The 21,305-nt window shown below is 37.0% G+C and overlaps 1 protein-coding gene across 11 annotated transcripts in view; it reads right to left on the reverse strand.

Annotated features, from left to right (window-relative positions):
• Positions 1-21,305, reverse strand: part of NBEA (neurobeachin) — a 514,211-nt gene that overhangs the window by 158,532 nt on the left and 334,374 nt on the right. For 10 of the 11 annotated variants that reach the window (XM_040543716.1, XM_040543666.1, XM_040543691.1 and 7 more), the window contains one exon: positions 13,442-13,585. In XM_040543716.1, the coding sequence (XP_040399650.1) occupies positions 13,442-13,585 (144 nt within the window). Of the gene's footprint in view, positions 1-87; positions 534-13,441; positions 13,586-21,305 lie in introns of those variants that run through there. The other variant, XM_040543709.1, reaches the window with a different exon arrangement.

Here is a 21,305-nt window from a genome sequence, read left to right on the forward strand (position 1 = left end):
CAAACACACGCATCCCCACGCGTGCACACCCGGCCACGATAGGCGCCCCAGCACTGAGAAACTCAGCGCAGCAGCCGAGCGCCGTACCTCCTGGGAACCGGCAAAGGCATCACCTCGGGAGGGGCAGAAAGCTTGCGCTGGGTCCCTGCACTTCAGAAAAAGCTCACTACGGAAGACCTCAGGAGGATGGCAGCAAGAACCCGCGTGTGCCTGCGGCTTGGGTCCCCAAGCACCAGCACCCCCCGGCTGGCAGGCACGGATGCGACCTTTCCTCCTCCTCCTCCTCCCCCGACACCGCACACGCACTTTGCTACCAGCTCTTGCAGGCGACACTTCAAATTACTCACTTAGCCCAAATTAGTCCTGTATCAGCGCATCTAACTGTCATGTTGTTAATGTTTTACTTTACTGTAACACCCAACTTGAGGCTGTATTGCACAATGTTTTGTCATTTTTTTTCGCTGCAAAATAAATAAAGAGGAAGGCACGGATTAGTGTGTGTACAAGGGGAAGCTAAAACGCACAGTTTCAGTGACAGCTTTCAGCAGCCCAGCGTGGCAGGCTGCATAATATTGATACAAACTCTATTTTCCTTCATTTTATTGTTTTCCATCTCCTAATAAACCACGGTAGCCTCTTGACCCCAGTCAGCTGATCTGAATCACATGCGCCGGGGCTGCTTTGCCGCTCTCCCCGTCTAGCCTCCATCTTCTCTCCTTCCCCTCGCCGTGAGAAACCAGCCGAGCCGAGCCGAGCCGGGAAAATCCGGGCTGTGGACTGCGAGGAAGGGCAGGGCGATCGATCCGAAACGCCGCTTTTAAAGGGTCATCAATCTTAATCTAGGTTGCTCGAGTAATTACGCCCGATTCCCTTGTACGATTACAAGTGGATTTGGGTTTCAATTCCCCAGGCCCCCTTTTCTTTGTGTTTACAGAAGGGGGGGGGGGGAGGGGGGGGGAGGTGGAGGCCTCGCAGACCGCCGCCGCCCGCCCGCAAGCAGCGCTCGTCCTCCTCCGTGGAGGCCTGGCCTCGCCCCGCACCCGGCCGCAGCCTCCGCCCGGGCATCGAGGAGGCTTCCGAGGGTGCGTCCTGGAGGAAGGCCATCAATTTAATCCAATTAGCTCTTCCCCTCGGTGCTGCGTGGGTAAAATAAAAAGGAAGGCACCGCTATTCAATGGTCAAAAGGCCGGGCCCTGTGATGTGATATCCAGGGGAGGACAATAAACGCACCCGGCACGGAGGAGAGGGGGAATTCGCTCCTTAGCCTGTTACTGCATGCGGGGGAAAGTTGTATTGCCTGGCCTCCTCCTCCTCCCGAGAGAAGGCTCCGTGCTCCCAGGCTGCTACCTTGGCATCCGCTCCGCGCTCTGCTCAAATGCCCCCCCAGATTTGTTGCGGTGTAAACATGTCGGAGGTGTTAGGACGCGGCGAGGAATAAAGGTCATCGTACTTTCCACATGAGAAAACGTTTGCCTGTGCGTGGGTTTCCTTTTTTCGTGAAAAAAAAAAAAAAAAAAAAAAAAAAGGCAGAAAGCCTTTTTTAAACAGTGGTCAAATTATGGGATTTGGGGTGTGTGTGTGTCAAACTAAGTTTAAAAATTTTTTTCGTATATATTTTTTTTTTTCTCCTGGAAGCACAACACAAGAAAATATTCGGTATTAGCAGCGTGTCATTTTTACACTTGTCCTTTGGAAATCTCCAATTACAACTTCCAATTCCATAGCATGTTTAAGGAGCAGCGAGCCTTTTTGTTGTAGCCTTCAGGGAGCAAACCAGCCACTGAGAGAATACGAAATTAATCCACTACAGCTATAGAGACAGAGGATTATGTTTTAATCCCCTTTGGGATAGTCTCTGGATTTTAAGGATCCGATATTAAAATGTTTACATAGAGCGTAATCAAAATACTGCAGCTTTTCCATACGGCACCGAGCTACGGGGGGGAAGCTTCGGTTCCCTTCCCAAAACCCAATTGCTAATTTAATTGAAACAAAAGCCGGGCACACCTGAGCCGAGAGCCCGGGACCGGGCTCGTTCCCACGCGGGGATGGATGGGGACGAGCCCCGGGCACCGGCACGGCGCCGTCCCCGCCGCCGAGCCGCGGCCGTGCGGGGGCACCGGGCGCTCGTCCCCGCACCGCGGCGGGCAGCAGGAGGGATGCGGGGCGGCTGGGGCTCGGCCGGAGCCGTGCTGAGCCAAGCCGAGCCGTGCCGGTCTGGGTCGGGCACGGCAGGCAGTCCCGGCCGGGGAAGGAGCCGCCGGCACCGCTGGGGACGCTTCGGCGCCGGAGAAAAAAGCGAAGGCGCGGCTTGTCCCCATTCACCAGGAGGTTTGGGGGTTGTGGGAAGGATGCTTGCCTAAAGGGTTCGTCAGCTGTTTGGACTCCGACCAAGAGCATCGCTTTCTAGGAACTGCTTCGTTGCCTCTTCCCAACCGCCCCGGAACGGTCCGGGCAGCGGAGCGGCAGCGACCTAACAAAGAAGTTGTGGCCTTAAAAGCAGAGCAGAAGTCACTCCGGACCCACGCGTCCTGTGATCTGCTCAAGTGTAGGATTTTCCACCCTGTCTGATCCCTGTGGTCGGCACATGTGATTTACATTTCTAAAATAAACGCTACTGCACGTATACATTTAAAAATGATATTTCCCTTCCGAAAGTAAATGATTGTGGGATTAGCAGATCCCAGTGAATAAAAGAAGAATGAAACCTGTCCTCCCCTCTGTTAATTTTTGTTAAACGGAGACCTCAGTTCTTGCGTTTAGTTGTTGCATTTGCATTTCTGTTCTTGTATTTTTGAAGTTGGCAAAGAAAGTCAACGCAAGTGAAAAGTTACATCAGGTGAGAGTTTGATACCTACTAAAACGACAGCAACAATTCCACCTCTAAAAGAAAGCCCCCAAAGAGTCATATTATGAACTGTTAATTCGAACATTTTCGTTTTCATGAACTGTCATTTTTACCTGTAAGAGCTAGAGACGTGTTGCATTTAAGAGACTGAGAATTACACCAGAGGTATATTTGCTAAGATGGTGGGGCATAATTATTCCTAAATAGGATAAAATATATGCTTTTATATGCAGATTTATGAAACCAAGCATTTTTACCTGCTGCAGACTTTGTTAGTCTTGTCTAACTTTAAAAATAATATATTGGTGATTATTAATAGGTGAAAAAATACTAGGTGAGCTAAAAACCTTGAAAGCATTTCCAATCATCTAGACCAGTTAAATTTTACAATCTACTGATAATTATTCTGACAAAAAGTGGTGAGTATTGCCATAACTAATTTTGAGATGACACTGTTTTGAAAGAAAAACATACCAGTTTCTTTGCCATGAAGTGTTTAAAATGGAAAATATAAAACAGACTAGTTAAAACTAATTACTAGGTAAAATAGTTTGCATAAACTGCAATTGGTAATTTGATATGTAAACCAAAAAATTAAATATCAAGAATAATTATTAAAATCACTCACAATGTGCCTGAAATATGACAACTGAAATTCCCTCAGTGTGTCAATCCTAAAGCCAAGTGTATTTGACAGTAGCCTGCTTTTAAAATGACTACAAATCTCTATACTTGAAACAATTTACATGTAACACAAAAGGTTCATGCACATAAAGAACTTCAGGTTTATGTTCAGACATTACACAGTATACAAGCAGAAACAGGTATAGGCACTATAAGGCTTTGGGAAAAGCTCTGTAGTCAGAAAAGCAAAAAAAAAAAAATTTTCAAAAAATTAATATTATTAATATAATGCATGCACTGCTACGTAAATAATCAATAAACAATTTAAGATTCCTAAACAATTCACAGAATTCAGCCTTTTTTGTTCCTATTGTCATCAAAAATCTTATACAATGCACCCTTTAAAAAGACTTCTGCAGTAAATAGATAGAACTTACATGATTGTCCCCTATTTGTTCTCCGCTATAGCAGATACAGGGAGTAACTCCTTCTTTCAAGCCAAGGCTTTTATAAGAATGCATTTATACATCTCACTTTATGTATCACTTTCAACGGTTTCAATAAAGAGAACAATTTGCACAACTTTTTTGATTGCAAAAAACAGAATCTAAGTCTAAATGTGACTGTTATAGTCTTGTTTTTCTCCTCCTGCATTGAATAACAACCCCAATTCCTTTCCTGTTTTCAGAGTTCCCCAAGCTTACTTTGTTGCCTTTTTACTTTTCCACAATCATATGTTTCACATTGTGAGGGAGGGATTGACTTTTATTGTTTGTTTGAATGTCATTGCCAGTGTGGATAGGCCCTGATATCCAAATTTTTCCCCACTTTCCCCCCCCCCCCCCCTTTCCTCCATAAAGCATGTAACACTACTACTACTAACATCAAAGATCAACTTCAATCGTCTTCATCAACAACAATAGCTAAACAATTACAACAACTCAATTCTCTTAAGTGGTGCCATAACAGCAAACAAATGTGTTTGATTAAAAAGAAAATGTAAATTAATTTTTATGTATTACAACTGTGAATAAAACAGTAAGAAGCTATTGAAATATACAGTTTTGATGAGATTGTCCATATATTTAAAGATAGCGTTGCTTAAGAAAGAGAGAAGTTATTTTCTCTCAAGCATATAGACACTCTCTATTAAATTAAACAACATATGTATCTCCATAGGTAAATTATGATTTGAATTGCATGCCTTCCTGCTTACACTAAAAGAAAAATTAAAAAATGGTAATTCTTCCTGAGGAAAGTATGTTTCACTATTCCTAGCAATATGTATATCTTTATGTAGTTTGAAATGTGATAGAAAGCAACCACTTAACCGAATGGTTACAGTATATGCAGAGACGAACTCAATATTGTACCAAAATCCATCTTTCTAGGTGTCTTCTCACTTAAGGTCTAATGGAAGAATTGCCTGTGTGTCTAACAGCCTAAAGCAACTTAGGAAATCAAATTTTGCCTCCCTATGCAGGTGAAAGCAGACTTGTTTTGTGGCATCCATGAAAACCTCATAACTGTACTAAAACTCAGAGTGGCTTACATGGAGTTAGTGTTGTTCCAGGATGTGTTCAAGTGCCAGCCTGCCAGATGATCAAGTATTAATAATAATCATGACTTCTCTTAATGATTTACAGCTGGTCAGAAACTTGAATGTTTGAGATAAGGACCTCACTACTGCATTGCATACTTTTGCCACTTCAAAATTAGATTCATACAGTGTTCTCTGCCTGAAGCTATACCTTGGAAGCACTGAGTAATTTAAGCTATTTTAGAAACCAAGATCTTGATCGTTTAGCAGTGCATCCAGATGTGAGTAAACTACACTAATGCAATATGACCTGCGACAGCTTCCTCATTTTTAGGTAAAACTTAAGGTACTTTTTTCAGCCTAGAAAGCCTTGAGTTGTGCTGAACATGCCCATACAGATGACAGTTTTTCTCTGTGAGAGAACCACTGTAGCTGACTATTTAATCAAAAAGTAACAGAAAAAAAAAACCACAGCTCAGAAAAATATATTTAATATTAGAAGAAGAAACATGAAAGCAGAGATAGCATCCTACTATAGCAATATATCACTGAAACAGGAACTCACAGTAATAAGTCAGGAACATGAAGGATCAAATCCCAGTCACGAGTCTGAGCGAACCAGACTTGACAGGTATCTTATACAGTCCAGCCCGTGTACCCTGTCATGCCAATAGAGCTCAATTGATTAGAAATGAAATGAAAGATGTGAACCCTCAGCTCTCATTTCTTCCAGTCTCCATTCTGGTCAAAGCTCTTCCAGATAAACTGAAAGACTTGTATTTCTTAAGACTTTAGTAGTGAAGGCAAGTATTACATTCAGATAGCTTGTGATATTTTTAAGTTCACTTATTTTGTTAGCTATTCAGATAAGTGTGTGGGAAGAAAGAAAGAAACTGTTGAATTAGCGTCTAACTTGCTAGGTGTATTTGGAAGAATCATCTAAGATGAAATAGCTCTGATTTCATGATTTTCTGAAAACACAAGTGTCTCTAAACAACACCAGAACTAGTAAAGAATGTTTTCAAGTGCAACTGTGTCTACTGGTTGATTGTATGTTTTGCTTTCCTACAGTTTGGTAACTTCTAAAAACTCTCCTGCAAAGATTCTCTGGTACCTAATAAAAGGAAAACCAATTCAGCAGTCACTGTCAGGTAGATTATTTTTTTTTTCCTTTTTTTTTTTTCTTAACAGCCTGATTTCACTGCAGATTATTATTATTATTATTATGAATATTTCTGAAATCTTCACTCCTGCATACAAATAAATTTTGCTCAAAATGGCTTCCAGGTTCAGAAGTTACAAAGACAGAGGCTGACAAAGTATGGTCACATAAATACTGTTTCTTCAGAAAGCCAAGCTAAAAGGACTCATGTGAACAGGCTACCAGAGAGGGCTGTTCAAATGCACCGGATAGGGTTGTCTCTTGTACAATTTTTGACCAACAAAACCAAGACCAAGCACAATATCTGCTTGACTGCTATTCTAGCTTGGTTCTGTAACACTAGTGCCAAAAACAAATTGGAAAAATCCCTGTCCATAGGTCAAAGCTTTTAGTTTAACATAGGTACCATTAATGCAGTTCTGGATGCATTCCTAACACTAGCCTGTGTAGGCTGGTCCCTGTAGGGTCCTAGGAAGGTTTTGGAGAACAGGGATTTTCATGTAGAAATCAATTACATAGTGAAGATGAAACAATATACATAACAGTGGAGTCTGTCTCCTTATGTCTAGGCCTGTATTTCTGCAGTTTCTCTCCTACACATCAGGTATATTAGCCTTCTATAAATACAAAACAACAGAGCTTGAATTAATTTTAAAGCTTGTAAAGCAAGAAATTCAGCTGCCATTTAAAAGTCAAGGATGCTGAGGCTTAGAATGGGGAGTAGTAAGGTACAAAGGGAAGAGCTCTTCAAATGTGTCCTGAGGAGCATTATCATCTGTGACTGACAACCACCTTATAAAATATTAAGCTATTTTGGATAGTAATGTGGGAAAAATGATTAGAACAAACACTGAGATGTCTAAAAATAGGATGTTATAGAAACCGTGGGGCATTTTTTTGTTGTTGTTTTCAATGTGAAGCCAACTACATATCAAAAGTATAACTGTTTTCAGTTTATGCCTGAATCTATACTCTAAATTAAACTCATACAAATATGTTTTTCTTTTATATACTTAGACTTAAGGATCAAAATCTGAATATATAATAAGCAGAAACTACGGAAATCTGGCTGAATGAAATTTCCATGTTTGGAAGTAGAAGAGTTGTGTGGTTAAATATCTACCATAAAAAGGGAAAAGGAATCAGTCTTCTCCCACATTCCTGTCCCTTCCCCAAGTAAGCAACCCCTCCAATGAGATTTGTATCTTGAATGCTGATTTGCAAGACAAATGGACTTTGGGAAGAGAGAACTACTTAAGAGCACACCCTGAATTCAGTGAATAGTTTCCACTAAAGAGCCTGAAAAAATAGGAGAAATATTAAGACTTTTTTGGGTGTTTTCTAATGGAACGTTGACATTTTGTTATTTAACATGTGCACACATACATACTAGCTTTAAAGTAAAAAAAACATAAAACAAGTAAAAGCTCATTCAGGTACCTCAGCCACCTCCATACAAACAGAAAAGGAGTAAGAGAGGAGGGAGGAAAAAAGTGTGTGTGTGGGGAGGGGAGGGGGGGGTGGAGAGAGAAAGAGAATAAATGCTACCTCTGATACTGGAAGCCCCAGAGGTGCAAGCTGTTGGAGGATAAGGGAGATTAGGAAGCATCACTACATCCGTGTTACAATCTTCTCTGAGCTTCCTCTGTGGTTGCTGATTTCTGCCCCCAGGGATCCCTGCAGACTGCCAGCACTGTGCTGGTGTATGGCTGACGACTGCCGTAGTAGAAGGACAGCACGTAATGGGTGGCAGGGCTCTCAGAACCTTACTGGAGAGGACTCATAAGGGAGGCTGGAGAAGGACTGGAGAGGGAAGATGAGAGGACTCTTGGAACCACTCTCATGTTTTTGCCCTCCAGGAGCTCCAGGGATAAGGATGATTCCTCTCCTTATCTCCATGCGCTCCTGGGCTGTCTGTGCTTGCTGATGGAGACAGTAATGGGCTATTTGATTCTTTCTTTCCTATTATTCTCTATAAAGTTAAATTGAGAGCATAAACTATTACTCTGACAGTAGATGATGCAACAAAACTTCTTCTGGTTGGCGGCCCAAGCAAATGATACCTTATTCCTGCAAAATCTAATATTTTCAAATTCTGCCTTCTCAGTACAGACCCTAGTCATTGTTCTTTTATTTAATTAAGAAAGTCCACCATTCATCTAGCTACACTAATAAAACAGATATAAATGATCCTACATGCCTTAGAATCATTTTAAGATGGTAACAGAAGAAAAAAAATGAAAATGTGCCTCTATATCACTCCTTAAGAAATGTTAAGAAAATGTTACAAACTATTTAGTTTATTGGAGATAGTGTACAGTGGTCAGCTGTCAGCTCCTGTAAAGAAAATTCAGCCTCTGATTTTGGCCACAAGAAATTTTACTGTAGCTAAATAAATATATGTATATTTAAAGATGAGTAATTTTTTTTTTTTTGGTTTTCCATCCCAAATACTTATTTTGTGAGCTTTCTGTGGCCTTGGATACAGTTCCTTGGTGTATTAGTGTTTTTATTACTGCATCTGACCATGTGCAAGGCTTCAAAATAATTTCAGAAATGTAAATGAGTCCTTTGTTAGAACCTGAAATAGAAAATTTCCCCAAGGGCTAGATGATTTACTTTTTTTTTTTTTTTTTTCTTTTTTTTTGGTACTGCCATACAATTTTAACTGTAGCTTTATGTAGTAGAACTTTTGGGCATTATTCCAATTTCCTATAAAGACAGCGTCAAGTATTTTTTCTATTGGAAATTGCGCAAAACTGTGATGATTTCTGTTAGTCTGTCTGAAATGAGACAAAAGGCTTATTTTGCATAGGCTACAAAGCAGATGTTGATAATGTTTTGTTACCACCAGTCTTGTCTGGACTTCAAACAGATGACCTGGAAGTGAAAGGTCTTATATCTCATTAATAATAATACAAGCTGTCAAATCCTCATGACCCAGCACAGGGCAGTAAGTCAATACACTCGGCACACTACTGAAAAATATGGATAGAGAGCATACCATATTTAGCCTTTAAGATAATGTGGACTAGCCAGCCATGCTGGCTTGGATGGAAGATCAAACTTTTATGAGAAGTAGTAATGCTGCTTTCTAGAAATATTCCTACACTGAAGTATATGGTTGCTAAAAGTTAAGGCAGTGCTGGGCTGCTGCTTCTCACAAGTGTTCCTGGCACATTTGCATTGTTGGGGAGTTCCCTCCATCTAGAGACCTCTGTCCAAGAAGAAAGAAAGATTCTGTATTGAAGGTTAAGGTACATTAAGACTAAGATGCATTAAAGACAGTTAGTGGCTTTCCTCAGGCTTTTTTTTTTTTGGGTGAGTTGCTCAATCTCCTTGTATAATGGAGACAATAATAAGTATTTATTCTTGCAAGGCTGTTGTGAGACTGTAATTCACCATGGCTTATGAGGAAGTCAGATTCTGAGTTGATTGAGCCTATGTAAGTAACCAGACAGATGCTTGCCAAAGCCTTTTGTCTTCCTAAAATAGTCCAAAGCCTCACATCCTTCTATCTTTATTTCCTTTCTTCTTTACTAGAAACTACTTTTTTGAGAGTTGCAAAAGAATTTATCAGGGATACTTTGCTTGGCTGGGCATATTTGCTAGTGCCACCAGCCATATGACAAAATAGATGAAATGTGCTCTAGGTACAGAACATTAAGCTAAATTCTGTTCTCAGATGTGCACAATTCTCAGCAAGCCAACTGCAACTTCATGACAAAGAAAACATATTTCTAAAATGTAAAATTCATAAAACCTAAATGATTCAATATTTATCTGCTGTGATCTATCTTAGTGCCAGATCTGTGAGATCTGTGCACTTTCTTTTAAATTAAATTTGGTGAAAGAATATTATCTATTAAAGCACATTTCCCTTTGAGAAAGCTAGCTTCTGATATTAGAACGCATCCATATATTTTTAAATTTGAAAAAATCATCTATTTAGCAGAAGACAAATTGTTAGCAAATTTGCATTCTTAAGCTCTTAAGACAAAAGGTAAGTATGTGAGAGCCCTACTGCAGTGTTAGAAAACTGAAGAGAAAAAGAGAAGGAGAAGAGTTAGTAATATCAAGTTGCTACACTGGATTTGATTATATTACCCACAGATTCACAATATATTAAAAAACTGTTAAAATAGACTATGCTATCTCAGTCATTAGTTCTAACAGAGATGTGACTTGCCTCTTGAAGTGAACAGTCTGGGAAGTAAAGGAGCTAAAACTGAAACAGAAAAATGTAAAATGTTTTAATATGTATGTGCTAAAATGAGAACATCTTTTGATAACTTATACTGTAAGACAGATAAAATACTGCTTTAGTTAAAAATCTTGATGCAAACTTAGAATTCATAATTCTAAGAATGTAATAACATGGAATCTGATTTTTATATTTTATTAAAATGCTACTTAACATAATGAAATCTGACCAACTGCCATTGCAACATATGGAATACTAAGATTATATAATAAAAATATTCGGACTATAATTATCTAAAAAATTCACCATCCCATATGTAATTTATCAAAGTGAACTTTACATTGATTTGTGCCACATGGTTGATGAAAAACTATAAAGAGTCTCTGGAACAAAAGGTATGTACAGATAACTTTGTAAGAACAGTCTCAATCTGTTTCAGACTTTCCTTTTTTAGTTTTAACTTCTCATATCAAAATATTGTAATATTTATATTCTCCTCGTTAAAAGTTTTCTAGAACCTTAAAAGCTGCCTCTTTAAAAGCTGCCTTAGTTTCATGGAATAAACAATGTTAAATTGTTTTAGTTAAATGTGGACAATCTTAAATCAATTTAAACCTGGTTTATAATGATTTTGTTTAATTCCTATGCCTTACTGAGGCATTCCAAATCATTGTAAACCAAGTTTAAATTGATTTAAGCTTTAAAGTTAAATTGAGAGCATAACTGAATATAGAAATTCCTATGTGTCATTCCAATCTGAACAGTAACTAGATATAAATGATGTTGTGATATACCGTAACTCGATATGTCTCAAAGATTTCCAGATTACATACACCGAATCAACATAACTCTTCAGAATTAAGTAAGAGTGGACAGTATGGCTTTATTGGGCTCTCTTCAGAGCCATCAGATGTTATCCTAAATTTCTTAGGCATAAAATCCACCTTCCTTGCCTACTGATTTTCTTGATTTCAGTTACTGGTCTCAAGTTTCATAGTCACATTGTATATAGTGAAAACCATAGAAAACATTGACATCATTCTATACAAAATCATGCAGCAATACAGACAGAGGGTATGGAGGGATTTAGTTTTTCTCACCGATTGGTTGGTAAAATTTACAGGAGACACATACGATACTGGGTGGGATCATTAACTTTAAGAATTATTTCCACTTCAAATATGAGCAAGAGTTGAGTAGCAAAGGTTGCAATTAATCTGATAGTAAAAATGAGGTCGTGGAAGGTGGGTTCTTTTTGAGAAGTTCACAGGTTTTCGTACACATACAGCACCAATATCCTGTCACCTCACCAGACTTGGAAGCACCTTGTTTCTCTTCTTAGTGTTGATTGGAAACACAAACACCGACACTGTTAGGACAGACTGTCAATATTTGAAAAGTTGACTTGTTTCAAATTCTATCATTTCTGTTTTGCTAATACCTACATTACCCCACAGTTTGTACGGTAAAAGCAAAGGACTAGAATTACTGTTCTATGTTCTAAAGGCGCAGGGGATGTCCTCTACATAGGGATCTCTGGTAAGATGTATGTTGCACAGAAATACTTAAGGACTCATTGAAATATACACTTTTTTTTTTTTTTTTTTTTTTTTTTTTCAGAAGAATGTAACTATAAGGATTATATCACATCTGTCCGTTTGAATGAAATGGCAGTCTTGGGGCCTGACTGTGAGGTTTTCCAGACTGGGCAAGAATTTTTCCTGACCTCTTTGGAGTTCTAATACATACTTCAATGTAGTTGCTTATTGCAGCCTTTAAGCTATAGCAACAGTATACATTTTTGGCTGGAAGCATTGCTCTTATATATGAGAACTTAGCCAAAACAGTACTGAGTTTTCCCTTCTAAAGGAGAAAGGGATATTGATCAAATTATCCCACTAATGGTCCTTCTTGCCTTACTGTTTTATTGACTTAAAACAAGTGTTTCAGCAATGGTTAGCTGCAGATTGAGAAAGCACATTGACATATTAACTATGATAATCATATACTGAAGGTTGCTCCCAGATAAAAGTATTTATGTCTGCCCTCTGCTCTAGTTTCAAAGCATGAGACTAAATTTCAGTTAGGCATTTTTTTTTTAAATATCCATTTATGATCTTATCTTTGTTACAAATTTCCACTATGGCATCAGAAGAAAATGCAGGAGCAAAGATAGCTATTGTAGAAATTCAATTATACTGAAAAAAATCCTCAGACATCAAAAAACTTCCCCTTAATCGAGTAATTTAATAAAGGTATTCCTAAGTAAGTTAACCTAAAAAATCCATACTGCATTTCACAGTTCTCACATTTTTATCTCATGTGAGAGGAGATCGCATTTTCAACTTTCAGCATGCCTTTCTTTCCAGACCGCTTCCCCAGGAAACATAATATTTTTTCAAGACGGAGCTCTAACAGCACCTGCTGGAACATGGATAAAACTGAGACCTCACTGCAGACCTTCACAAAGGAGAAAAGACTAGAAAGGATCTCTCATTCCCAACTCGTATTGTACCTAATGAAGTTCATGCCTTGCTTACAGTCTCATTTGTTCTTAGTCCCTATTTACAGCAGGGAACTTATTCCCTTTCCGGGCTGATACCTCAGGTTCCCCTTCACACACCGATGAATGAGAACACTGGGTGCCAGTAGGAGTGCAGATGTTTCTCAACAAGTTGCGTGGCACTTGGGATTAGGTCATGAAAGATCACAGCCACACTGACTCACAAAACACTGAGTTTTAGAATTAACCCTCATTTCTATTTCAACAAAAAAGATGTTCCTGTTTTATAGAATTTTCAATAAAAAGTCACAGGCAGTCATAAGAGCACTTGAGGTATTGTTATTTCTCACACCTCTGGTGAAAGATTGTACAATGGGCACTGTAATCAGTTCCCCTAGTTCATGGACGCAGGACATCATATTACATCTAGAAAATAAAGACTGTGTTCTCAGTGTAATTGCATACTTAGCTGTCAATATTAAGAGAATAACTGCAAAGGTTCAGAATTAACAAGTTAAAAACAGACTTTTATCTTAGTTGTAATGAAAAATCATAATTACCTGCAAGGTTGTCAATCTCTTTCTCTTGGAGCAGACTGACAGCATCATCGTCTCCTTCCAGCATAAGCTCCGTTTCCGCATTCTGATTTACCACAGCTTGACTTCGGAAAGTTTTCTTGGACTTCACTACATCTTCTTCAGTGCCTAAAAAAGTTATGTGTTGTGAATTTAGCTGAACAGTATTTAAAACAACCACAGTCTAGTAAAAAACACAGAATGAAACATCTGTATTGGAAAAGGTCTTTATCAAGGTCTACAAAATACACAGCCTTAGTCTGTCTGTCAAAATATATCTTGAGTAAGCTACAAACTGTTTCACAAAGACTCTCCTGCTGTTAATAATTAGTTTTTGCTCTATGTTCTATGTTTTTCTATTAATTTTCAACACGCAAGAAATTCAGCAGGAGTGTCTCTTGGTTTCTTGGTATTCTGACTCTGACTGGTGTCTCAGAGCTCAAACCACCTACTCTAAGTAAAGGAGATGCTTTTGGGAATTCAAAATCTGCCATGATTTTGGTTTGGGAGATAGGAGGGACAGAAAAGTTGAGTAGGAGACTGGTAATCTCAATAAAGAGTAAGAAGGTAAGCACAGTGTTTCTTTGTTGGGAGAAAGTTTTATTTTCAGTCCTACAGACTCATAGTAGTCCTTAGGATAGAAAGCTTTCTGTTTTCTTCCTAACACAAAAATCTGCATCTTCACCTTGGACTGTACAAAACCTAGACATCTTCAATTCTGCTATAAGAAATAAAAAACGAGATCTAATCACTCCTGTCTGTATCAGAATTTGGAAATTTGCTTCCTGCTAAGCTACATCCATAAGAAGAAATCCATGCAAAACTGAGTGAATGTGGATTTTGATTGTTTGCCATAATGCCTGAGCTTGATGAGTGCTACTATGGCAGATGTAAAGTGATGAGGTAAAGTGCATTAAAACTCACGGCCTCATATTCATACAGGACAACTAACTCGAATATAGTAAACAGGTTAGTGAAGATACATGCATGGAATTGAATCGATGTGTCAGGCAGTTCTGTTATTAAAAACAGTGGGGAAGGTGTTATGTTTTTATCTCCCACTCATATTTATATGAGTCTTTTAATTACTTCACGCACAGAAGAATCACAGCATATAAATAAAAATTCTGGAGGCATATTTTACCTTTAGTGTGTTTACTCTGTTTGAAGATAACTGCTAACATGCCACTTGATATCAGACTCTACCACAAACTGAGATCTCACATTTTAAACAGTCTAAAAATAACCTTCTCTATATTATTGCTATTATCCAAATTGCTATTTCTGAAACTACAGAACATAGTTAAGACAAAAAAAAGAAGAAAAACATGCAGTTTTTCATTAAGCTCAAAATTAAGGACAGCATCTCTAGTCTTCCTAATTGTTGCTCTCTCCATGAGGACAATGCTGTTACTGATAGTGATAAAGGCACTACTGATGCTGACGTATATGCTGGTATACCAATATTTTTGCTGTGTTCTAATTACTAAGCTGTGATCTTTACCTCACTTGCATAGTGAGTGAAAAAATAGTGCTAAATACTAACACTATTCAGTGCAACTAACTGTAAGTGTTCACCCAATTTACAATTAATTTTTTTTTCCCAATTCACAAAAAAAGATTAAGAATTGTAGGAATTTTGGAAAACATAAAGGAGTAATATGCTGTAACAGACTTTTAGTTATATTACATCAGAACTGTATTGAGAATTTAACTACTATTGGAATTTTGTTTTCTTGTGCTTACTACAAGGGAGTTTAGCATCATTTGACATAGCTCCTAGTGTGAAGCATTTGACAATGAAGGAGACTGGATCTGAGCTGAACTAACACGGTGGAGGAAGGAAGCAGGAAAATATGTTTGTCTTCCTTTTTGGTAGCTTTAGTGAGCGTTATGGAAGTTTCTGAGCTTTATAAGATGTGATAATTTTCAAATAAATTACTTCAAAAGTACTAATCCGGAATAATAGTAGTTTCAACCATTTCTGTAGTAACTGATTAGATTAGTGACAGTCCTTTCAAATTATTTATGCACAAAGAGATAAAGTCACAAGAAAAAAAGTTCACATTATGACTAAGATGCATCAGCAGAAGAACCTGAAATTTAGTGTATTTTAAATCTCTTGTGATGAGGGTTCCAGTTACCAGATTACAGAAATATTACTATACACCAGTGTAAGAAATGTGGTAGAGGAGAAGGCATTAAATTAGTTTGGCAAATTTGGAGCTTAGCAACAAGACAAATGTTTCTAAAAGCCATTCTGGTTTATAATATTAAACATACATTTATCTAAAAGAAATATAGTAAATGACGCTTCTTTCTCGTGATGGAAAAGGCTCTGGTTTGGCTGTTGTTTAAATTTATCACTTTGTTGAGTGCACCTCAGTTTTGCTGTACTGTACTAAACATTTATCTAAATGAAAGTGTACGAGACCCAGAGTTGCCCTTCAATCACTATATCCTTTATGAATTAGAGTTCCATTTATCAAAATTACAGCAAGAAGAGTAAGGTCTCACAGGGCTGTCTCATTACAAGGCTTGTAAACACTGTCCTTACAAAGAAATGGTTTAACACCTAACAAATCAAAAACTGATTGGGAATAGAATTTATTTGAGATCATCTATCTTCAGAAGACGTGCTGTACTGAGTGCACTTCTTGGCCTTTCTACCCATTCATCAAGAAATTAACAAGCGAATACCACAGACCACCAGATCTCCTTGGATCCTGAAACGTGAAATATGTTCAAAACAGATCTGTCACAGATGTTCTATTTTTATATTTCAAGATGACTTCAAAAAGGTTATAAAATAAGAGGAGCTCTCAAAATAAGAGTAAAAAGAAAAACAACTTGTCTGAATAAAAAATTATGACAAAAAACTATGTCTAGTATTGTTAACAAGGATATAAAAAAGAGTGATGAATAAATGAATATTTGATATTTCAGCATGTTTGTAAAAAATCAAAACTCAAATTATTTTTTAAAGTCACGGCAAAATTACTATGAAATGAAATTCATTTCCAGATACTTCATTTCAAACTGCTCTCAAGATACACGGAGTTTCTATTTTTAAAATATAATACGGAATTGTATTAATGTCAGTTCCTAAGTCTAATTAGAAAATGTTTCAAATGCTTTAAAATAAAAGAAAGAAAAAATACATTAGATGTAATTTGAAGAAAATAACATTTTAACATTGGGGTGCTCAGAATTGGAACTGGCAGATGCTATCAGTGCTCAAAGAAGCAAGCTCCTTATTAAAGGATATTTTTCCAGACTGGGACTTAGAAAGAAACCATGAAGTAAGAAGGTAAATATTTCTTAAAACAGCAGTTTGAAAAGAACTTAAAGGAATAAGACAGCTCTCACCGAAGTCCCGCTGAAGTTAGTGCCCTAATATCTTGAAACTTGAAGGTTCTGTCTTAAATGTATTTTAAGAGAATGTATGTATAAGACTAAATAAGTTTTTTTTTATCCATCATTTGTTACACCTGTTATCATCTTGATCATTGCATGGTAAAAACTGGCTTCAGGATAACTAAAAAGAGCTAATCTTTAACAGAAATCAAAGAAAGCAACTAGCACTTGTCTACAAAACCCTGACTTCAATGAAAAGATATGTATATATCTGAAAGGTTATGTGAGCTGCATGGTAAACCTGTATAGCATTGCCAAAAATTTACTAATTTCAGGTAGCATTAATTTTCCTTAAAAAGTAACAGAAACTATTAATCTGACCAAAAAAAAAAATGTCCACCAAGAACAAAAAACAACCAACAAACCCAATAACAACAACAAAAAGAAAATAAAAATCTAATAATTTCCCAAGAACAGGAGGATCTCAAGTTATTTAGTAGCTACAGCTTCTAGAATCATCTAATATATGCAATGTTTAAATAAATATTTTGTTGTTTTTATTGTAATATTTGAATTTTTGCTTCTCAGTTTTCAATTAAATCAATAAATGCTGTAGGTCACAGCAGGTTCTAAGGTCGCAGTCTGAATTTCAAAGATATTGTTAGTGTCGAAACCCATAAATGGTATCCCTAAATACATTTAAAATAAGCAGCACAAAAATAACATATTGTTGATTACACTTCTGTTATGTAAGTTGATTTTGTTAGACTTTACACTAATCACTATGATTTTGTTGAATACTGAAAGGGAGTTTTTGCTTCCATCTTCACTGCTGTGCATTTATTATTCAAAAGCGTTTGATTTTTTTTTCTCTCTGTACTTAGTGTACTTATAGTTAGGTAATAACATGGTTAATTTTAAGAAAAGTTTGCTTGGTAATACTGTAACCAACAAAAGAAGACTACTGCTTCTTATAAAGTTGTTTCCATAGTTTACTTCAACGAATTACCGATAAGGCAATTTATGCAGTGAGCGCTCTTTGATCTTTGAAGAGAGATGGCAGAATGGAAAGTTAACCTCATTTTAATGTTACCTAAATATACTGACAGGAAATTCTAATGTTTCCAAACATCTGGAAATCTGCTCCATGGGACGGCGTTCTTCTTTTCTATAAGAAAGCTTTTTCATATATTGTCTTTTACAGTTTTATGTGGCTTCTAAAGGAGTATTTTGACATAAGTAAAGTCTGTTCTCTTTACAGTAAAATGCTGCATTTAATTAAAAACTCTCTTTTATAGAATCTAAAGTACAGTTTTTGTGAAGCTTAGCTTTCCTCAGAAACTTTTAAGGATAAATTTGCTTTTTCTTCTCTTACAGGTCACTTATATGCACTGCTCTGTAGAATTATTATTATTATTTTTTTTTCCTGAATTATAATAACCTAAGGTAGTTTTCAGCATGCTATTGAATAAAGGAATTCAGAATTAGTTCCTCACAGGAGACTACCTCACAGGTGATGATGTAAACCATGAAATTATGTCACAGATAAAATTTATCAACAGAGTTTGAATGTGCTGTTTTTTCATGGAAGATTTTTTGTTTGTTTGTTTATTATACAAACTGTAACTTTCACAGGAACAGCCAAGCTGAAATTAAAACGCAATGCTATTAACTACCCCCTCCTTTATTTATTTATTTATTTTTCATTTGATATGATTAATACTTGAAAATACTTATAAAACATTTCAGGAGATAATCTTCCTGCTTTATATATTAAAACAGTTTAAAATCCTGCTTTCATTGCTAATCTTTATCTTCCTGCTTTATATATTAAAACAGTTTAAAATCCTGCTTTCATTGCTAATCTTTACTAACTCGATTAGGCACCGGGACCCTCACAGCGGTCACATTTATGGAGAGCAGCTGCTTGGCAGTCTGTAAACTGACCTCTTCAAAACCCAGCAAGATTAAATAATCAACATGGTAACCACTCCCTCTGGCCCAATATCTTTCTGCATGGCTTCAGAGCCAGCCCTTCTAGGACTGAGTTCACTCCATGGGAAGAAGGGACCAGGTATCTCTACGTCTGCTCAAGAGCCTTGGAGGAGCAGAACATTGCTGGCATATTTTGATGAACTGTCCCCACCTGTGTCTGTTGGGGCTGTGATTTAAATTGCAATGTGTTTCTGAAACTGGCAGCTTTGACTGGCATATAATTTAGTTTCCCTGGAGAATCAGAGAAGTGACTCTTATTAAAGGAGGGCTGGTTTTAATAGATTTAATAAAAGCCAGAGGGATCTAAATTATATTTTCCTTATTAAAGATCATTGAAGAAACAAGGGGAAAAACTGGAAAAATTGTGTAGAAATTAAAAATTGCATGTATTTATTTTGGAAATTACTTTTTACCTAAAAGCAAAACCAAATCATATTTTTTATATTCTGTAATAGGTAAATACCTGAAAAATTCATCTGAGACATTCCAAACATTTTTCTCTGTCTAATTTTTATACCTGTTATCTGACCACATGATTTTCTCTAGGTGAGTAATATATAAATAAATACTTTATTGTTGGATACATTATACTCTTATAACTTCTCAGGTGTTTTGCATTGCAACAATGAGACTGACAATGATGAGGAGACTGAGAATAAGAGCAAGGACAAAATTAACGTTTCTCAAAAGAGACTTTTTTTTTCTTTTTTTCTTCCTTTTTTTTTTTTTTTTTTAATTGTTTTTAACAATGAATAGTTGTGGTTAAATTGTTGTGTATCAGTATAAAAAGTCCTGTATAGAAATAAGGATGAAGTTACCATGCTGGGCACTTTTATTTATTTATTTATTTTTCCTTTAGTTTACAGATAGGAAAACTAAGATTCTGAGTGGTATGAAACTAATTTTTAGAAGTCATAGATATTATACTTATTTGAGATTTCAGACGTTCTGAGCTTGTGAGAAAGAACCTGCACTGATTCAGTACAGGTCACAAGGAGTCAGAGGGTGACAGAATAGGATATGACCAGTCTAACAGATGTTATAAGGCATTTTCACACATCTGAAGGTCAGTCTTCAGTCTGACTGCTACTAGAAGAAGTCCTTCTAACTGGAACTTAAACCAGTCAAATGTTTATATTTGGATTAAGATGTAGTTTGCCACTGTAACTTGTACACACAAGAATGGATTCATATTTCACGACTGATGACCTTTACAAATCCCTGTCAGTTTGAAATGTAGCCTCTCAGTGGATACTGTAGTTTGATAAATTGCAGAAAGAAACCGAATTTCCTGATGTGCTGTGGATCACTTAAACAGGCAAAGATGATACACAAGAAAAATAATTAAGAGCAATAAAATATTCCTATTTCCAACCATTTTACTAAAGTACAGTAATAGCCAACAGGAAAACAACTACATCACACCAACAGTTATTGTTCAGTGGAAAGGACATCAAGGACACTTGCAAGTAAGAGAATTGGATCAATATTAACGCGATTTTCATTTCATGCTTCCCCAACTCCAGTAAGCTGACAATATACTCTGATTATGTGAACTGCCTCTGAGTAACGTAGAAAAGGTTATTAGAGCAAGAGGTGGAAATGGAATGCACTTTTTATATTGACAGGTCTGCTAATAGAGTGTACTGATTTTCAAAGCCATGCAATGCATTTTTACAATTTAGTTTTGACAGCAAAAAGGAATTTCATTTATCATTAATTCAAAATATTCACATGTAAGCAAAGGTTTCTTAAGACAGGCCACTGAAGAGGGCAATCAAACTGTTTCAATAGAAAAAATGTAATTAGTAAGGTAAGAAGCAAAAGGGGATTCAATTTAAATATGTATGAAATGATAATGAAAAAATGAAATAATTCTGTTAAACAATATATTCAATGCTTTTAAAATAGAATCTGATAAAAACTTTTAAAAGATAACACATACGTGAAAAACAAGGAATCTCTCAACATTCAGGTCTGGATTTTGTCTTGAAAGTTTTTGATTAGTTTCAAGTTTGAAATACTTAAAACAAGCACACATTCTACAGGAAAAGCCATGTTCTGACTCTATCTGCTTGCAGAGCCTAAAGACAGGATCAAAGTTGTCAGGCTTCTACAAAGGCACACCCTGTACTGAGGAACCGTGCCCACATATGCTAGCCTTAATTTAGCTTCCAGCTCACAAATATTCTAATTGAGAAAGCTAACAATGAGAAAGCCTTGGGGAGAAACAAAACACTCTTTAGAAACACAGACACTTGGTGCATGCTAGCAGCCTAATGGTAATGCACTGGCATGTGAGAAACCTGATCTTAGCTCCTGTACTGGGGTATTCTACACCAACCTTTCTAAACTTTACCTAATGTTTAAAAATTAGAGCGTCCAATCCATGAGACAGGTTCAAACCTCAGGATTTTTAAAACAAAAGATTTATCTGTAGTTTTATGGACTGACTTCTAACTTTTGAATTCTTCCTCTCTGTGCCCAAAGTGTGGTC

This window comes from Cygnus olor, chromosome 1 (genome assembly GCF_009769625.2).
Source record: "Cygnus olor isolate bCygOlo1 chromosome 1, bCygOlo1.pri.v2, whole genome shotgun sequence".
In the NCBI taxonomy this organism is placed as follows: Eukaryota; Metazoa; Chordata; class Aves; order Anseriformes; family Anatidae; genus Cygnus; species Cygnus olor.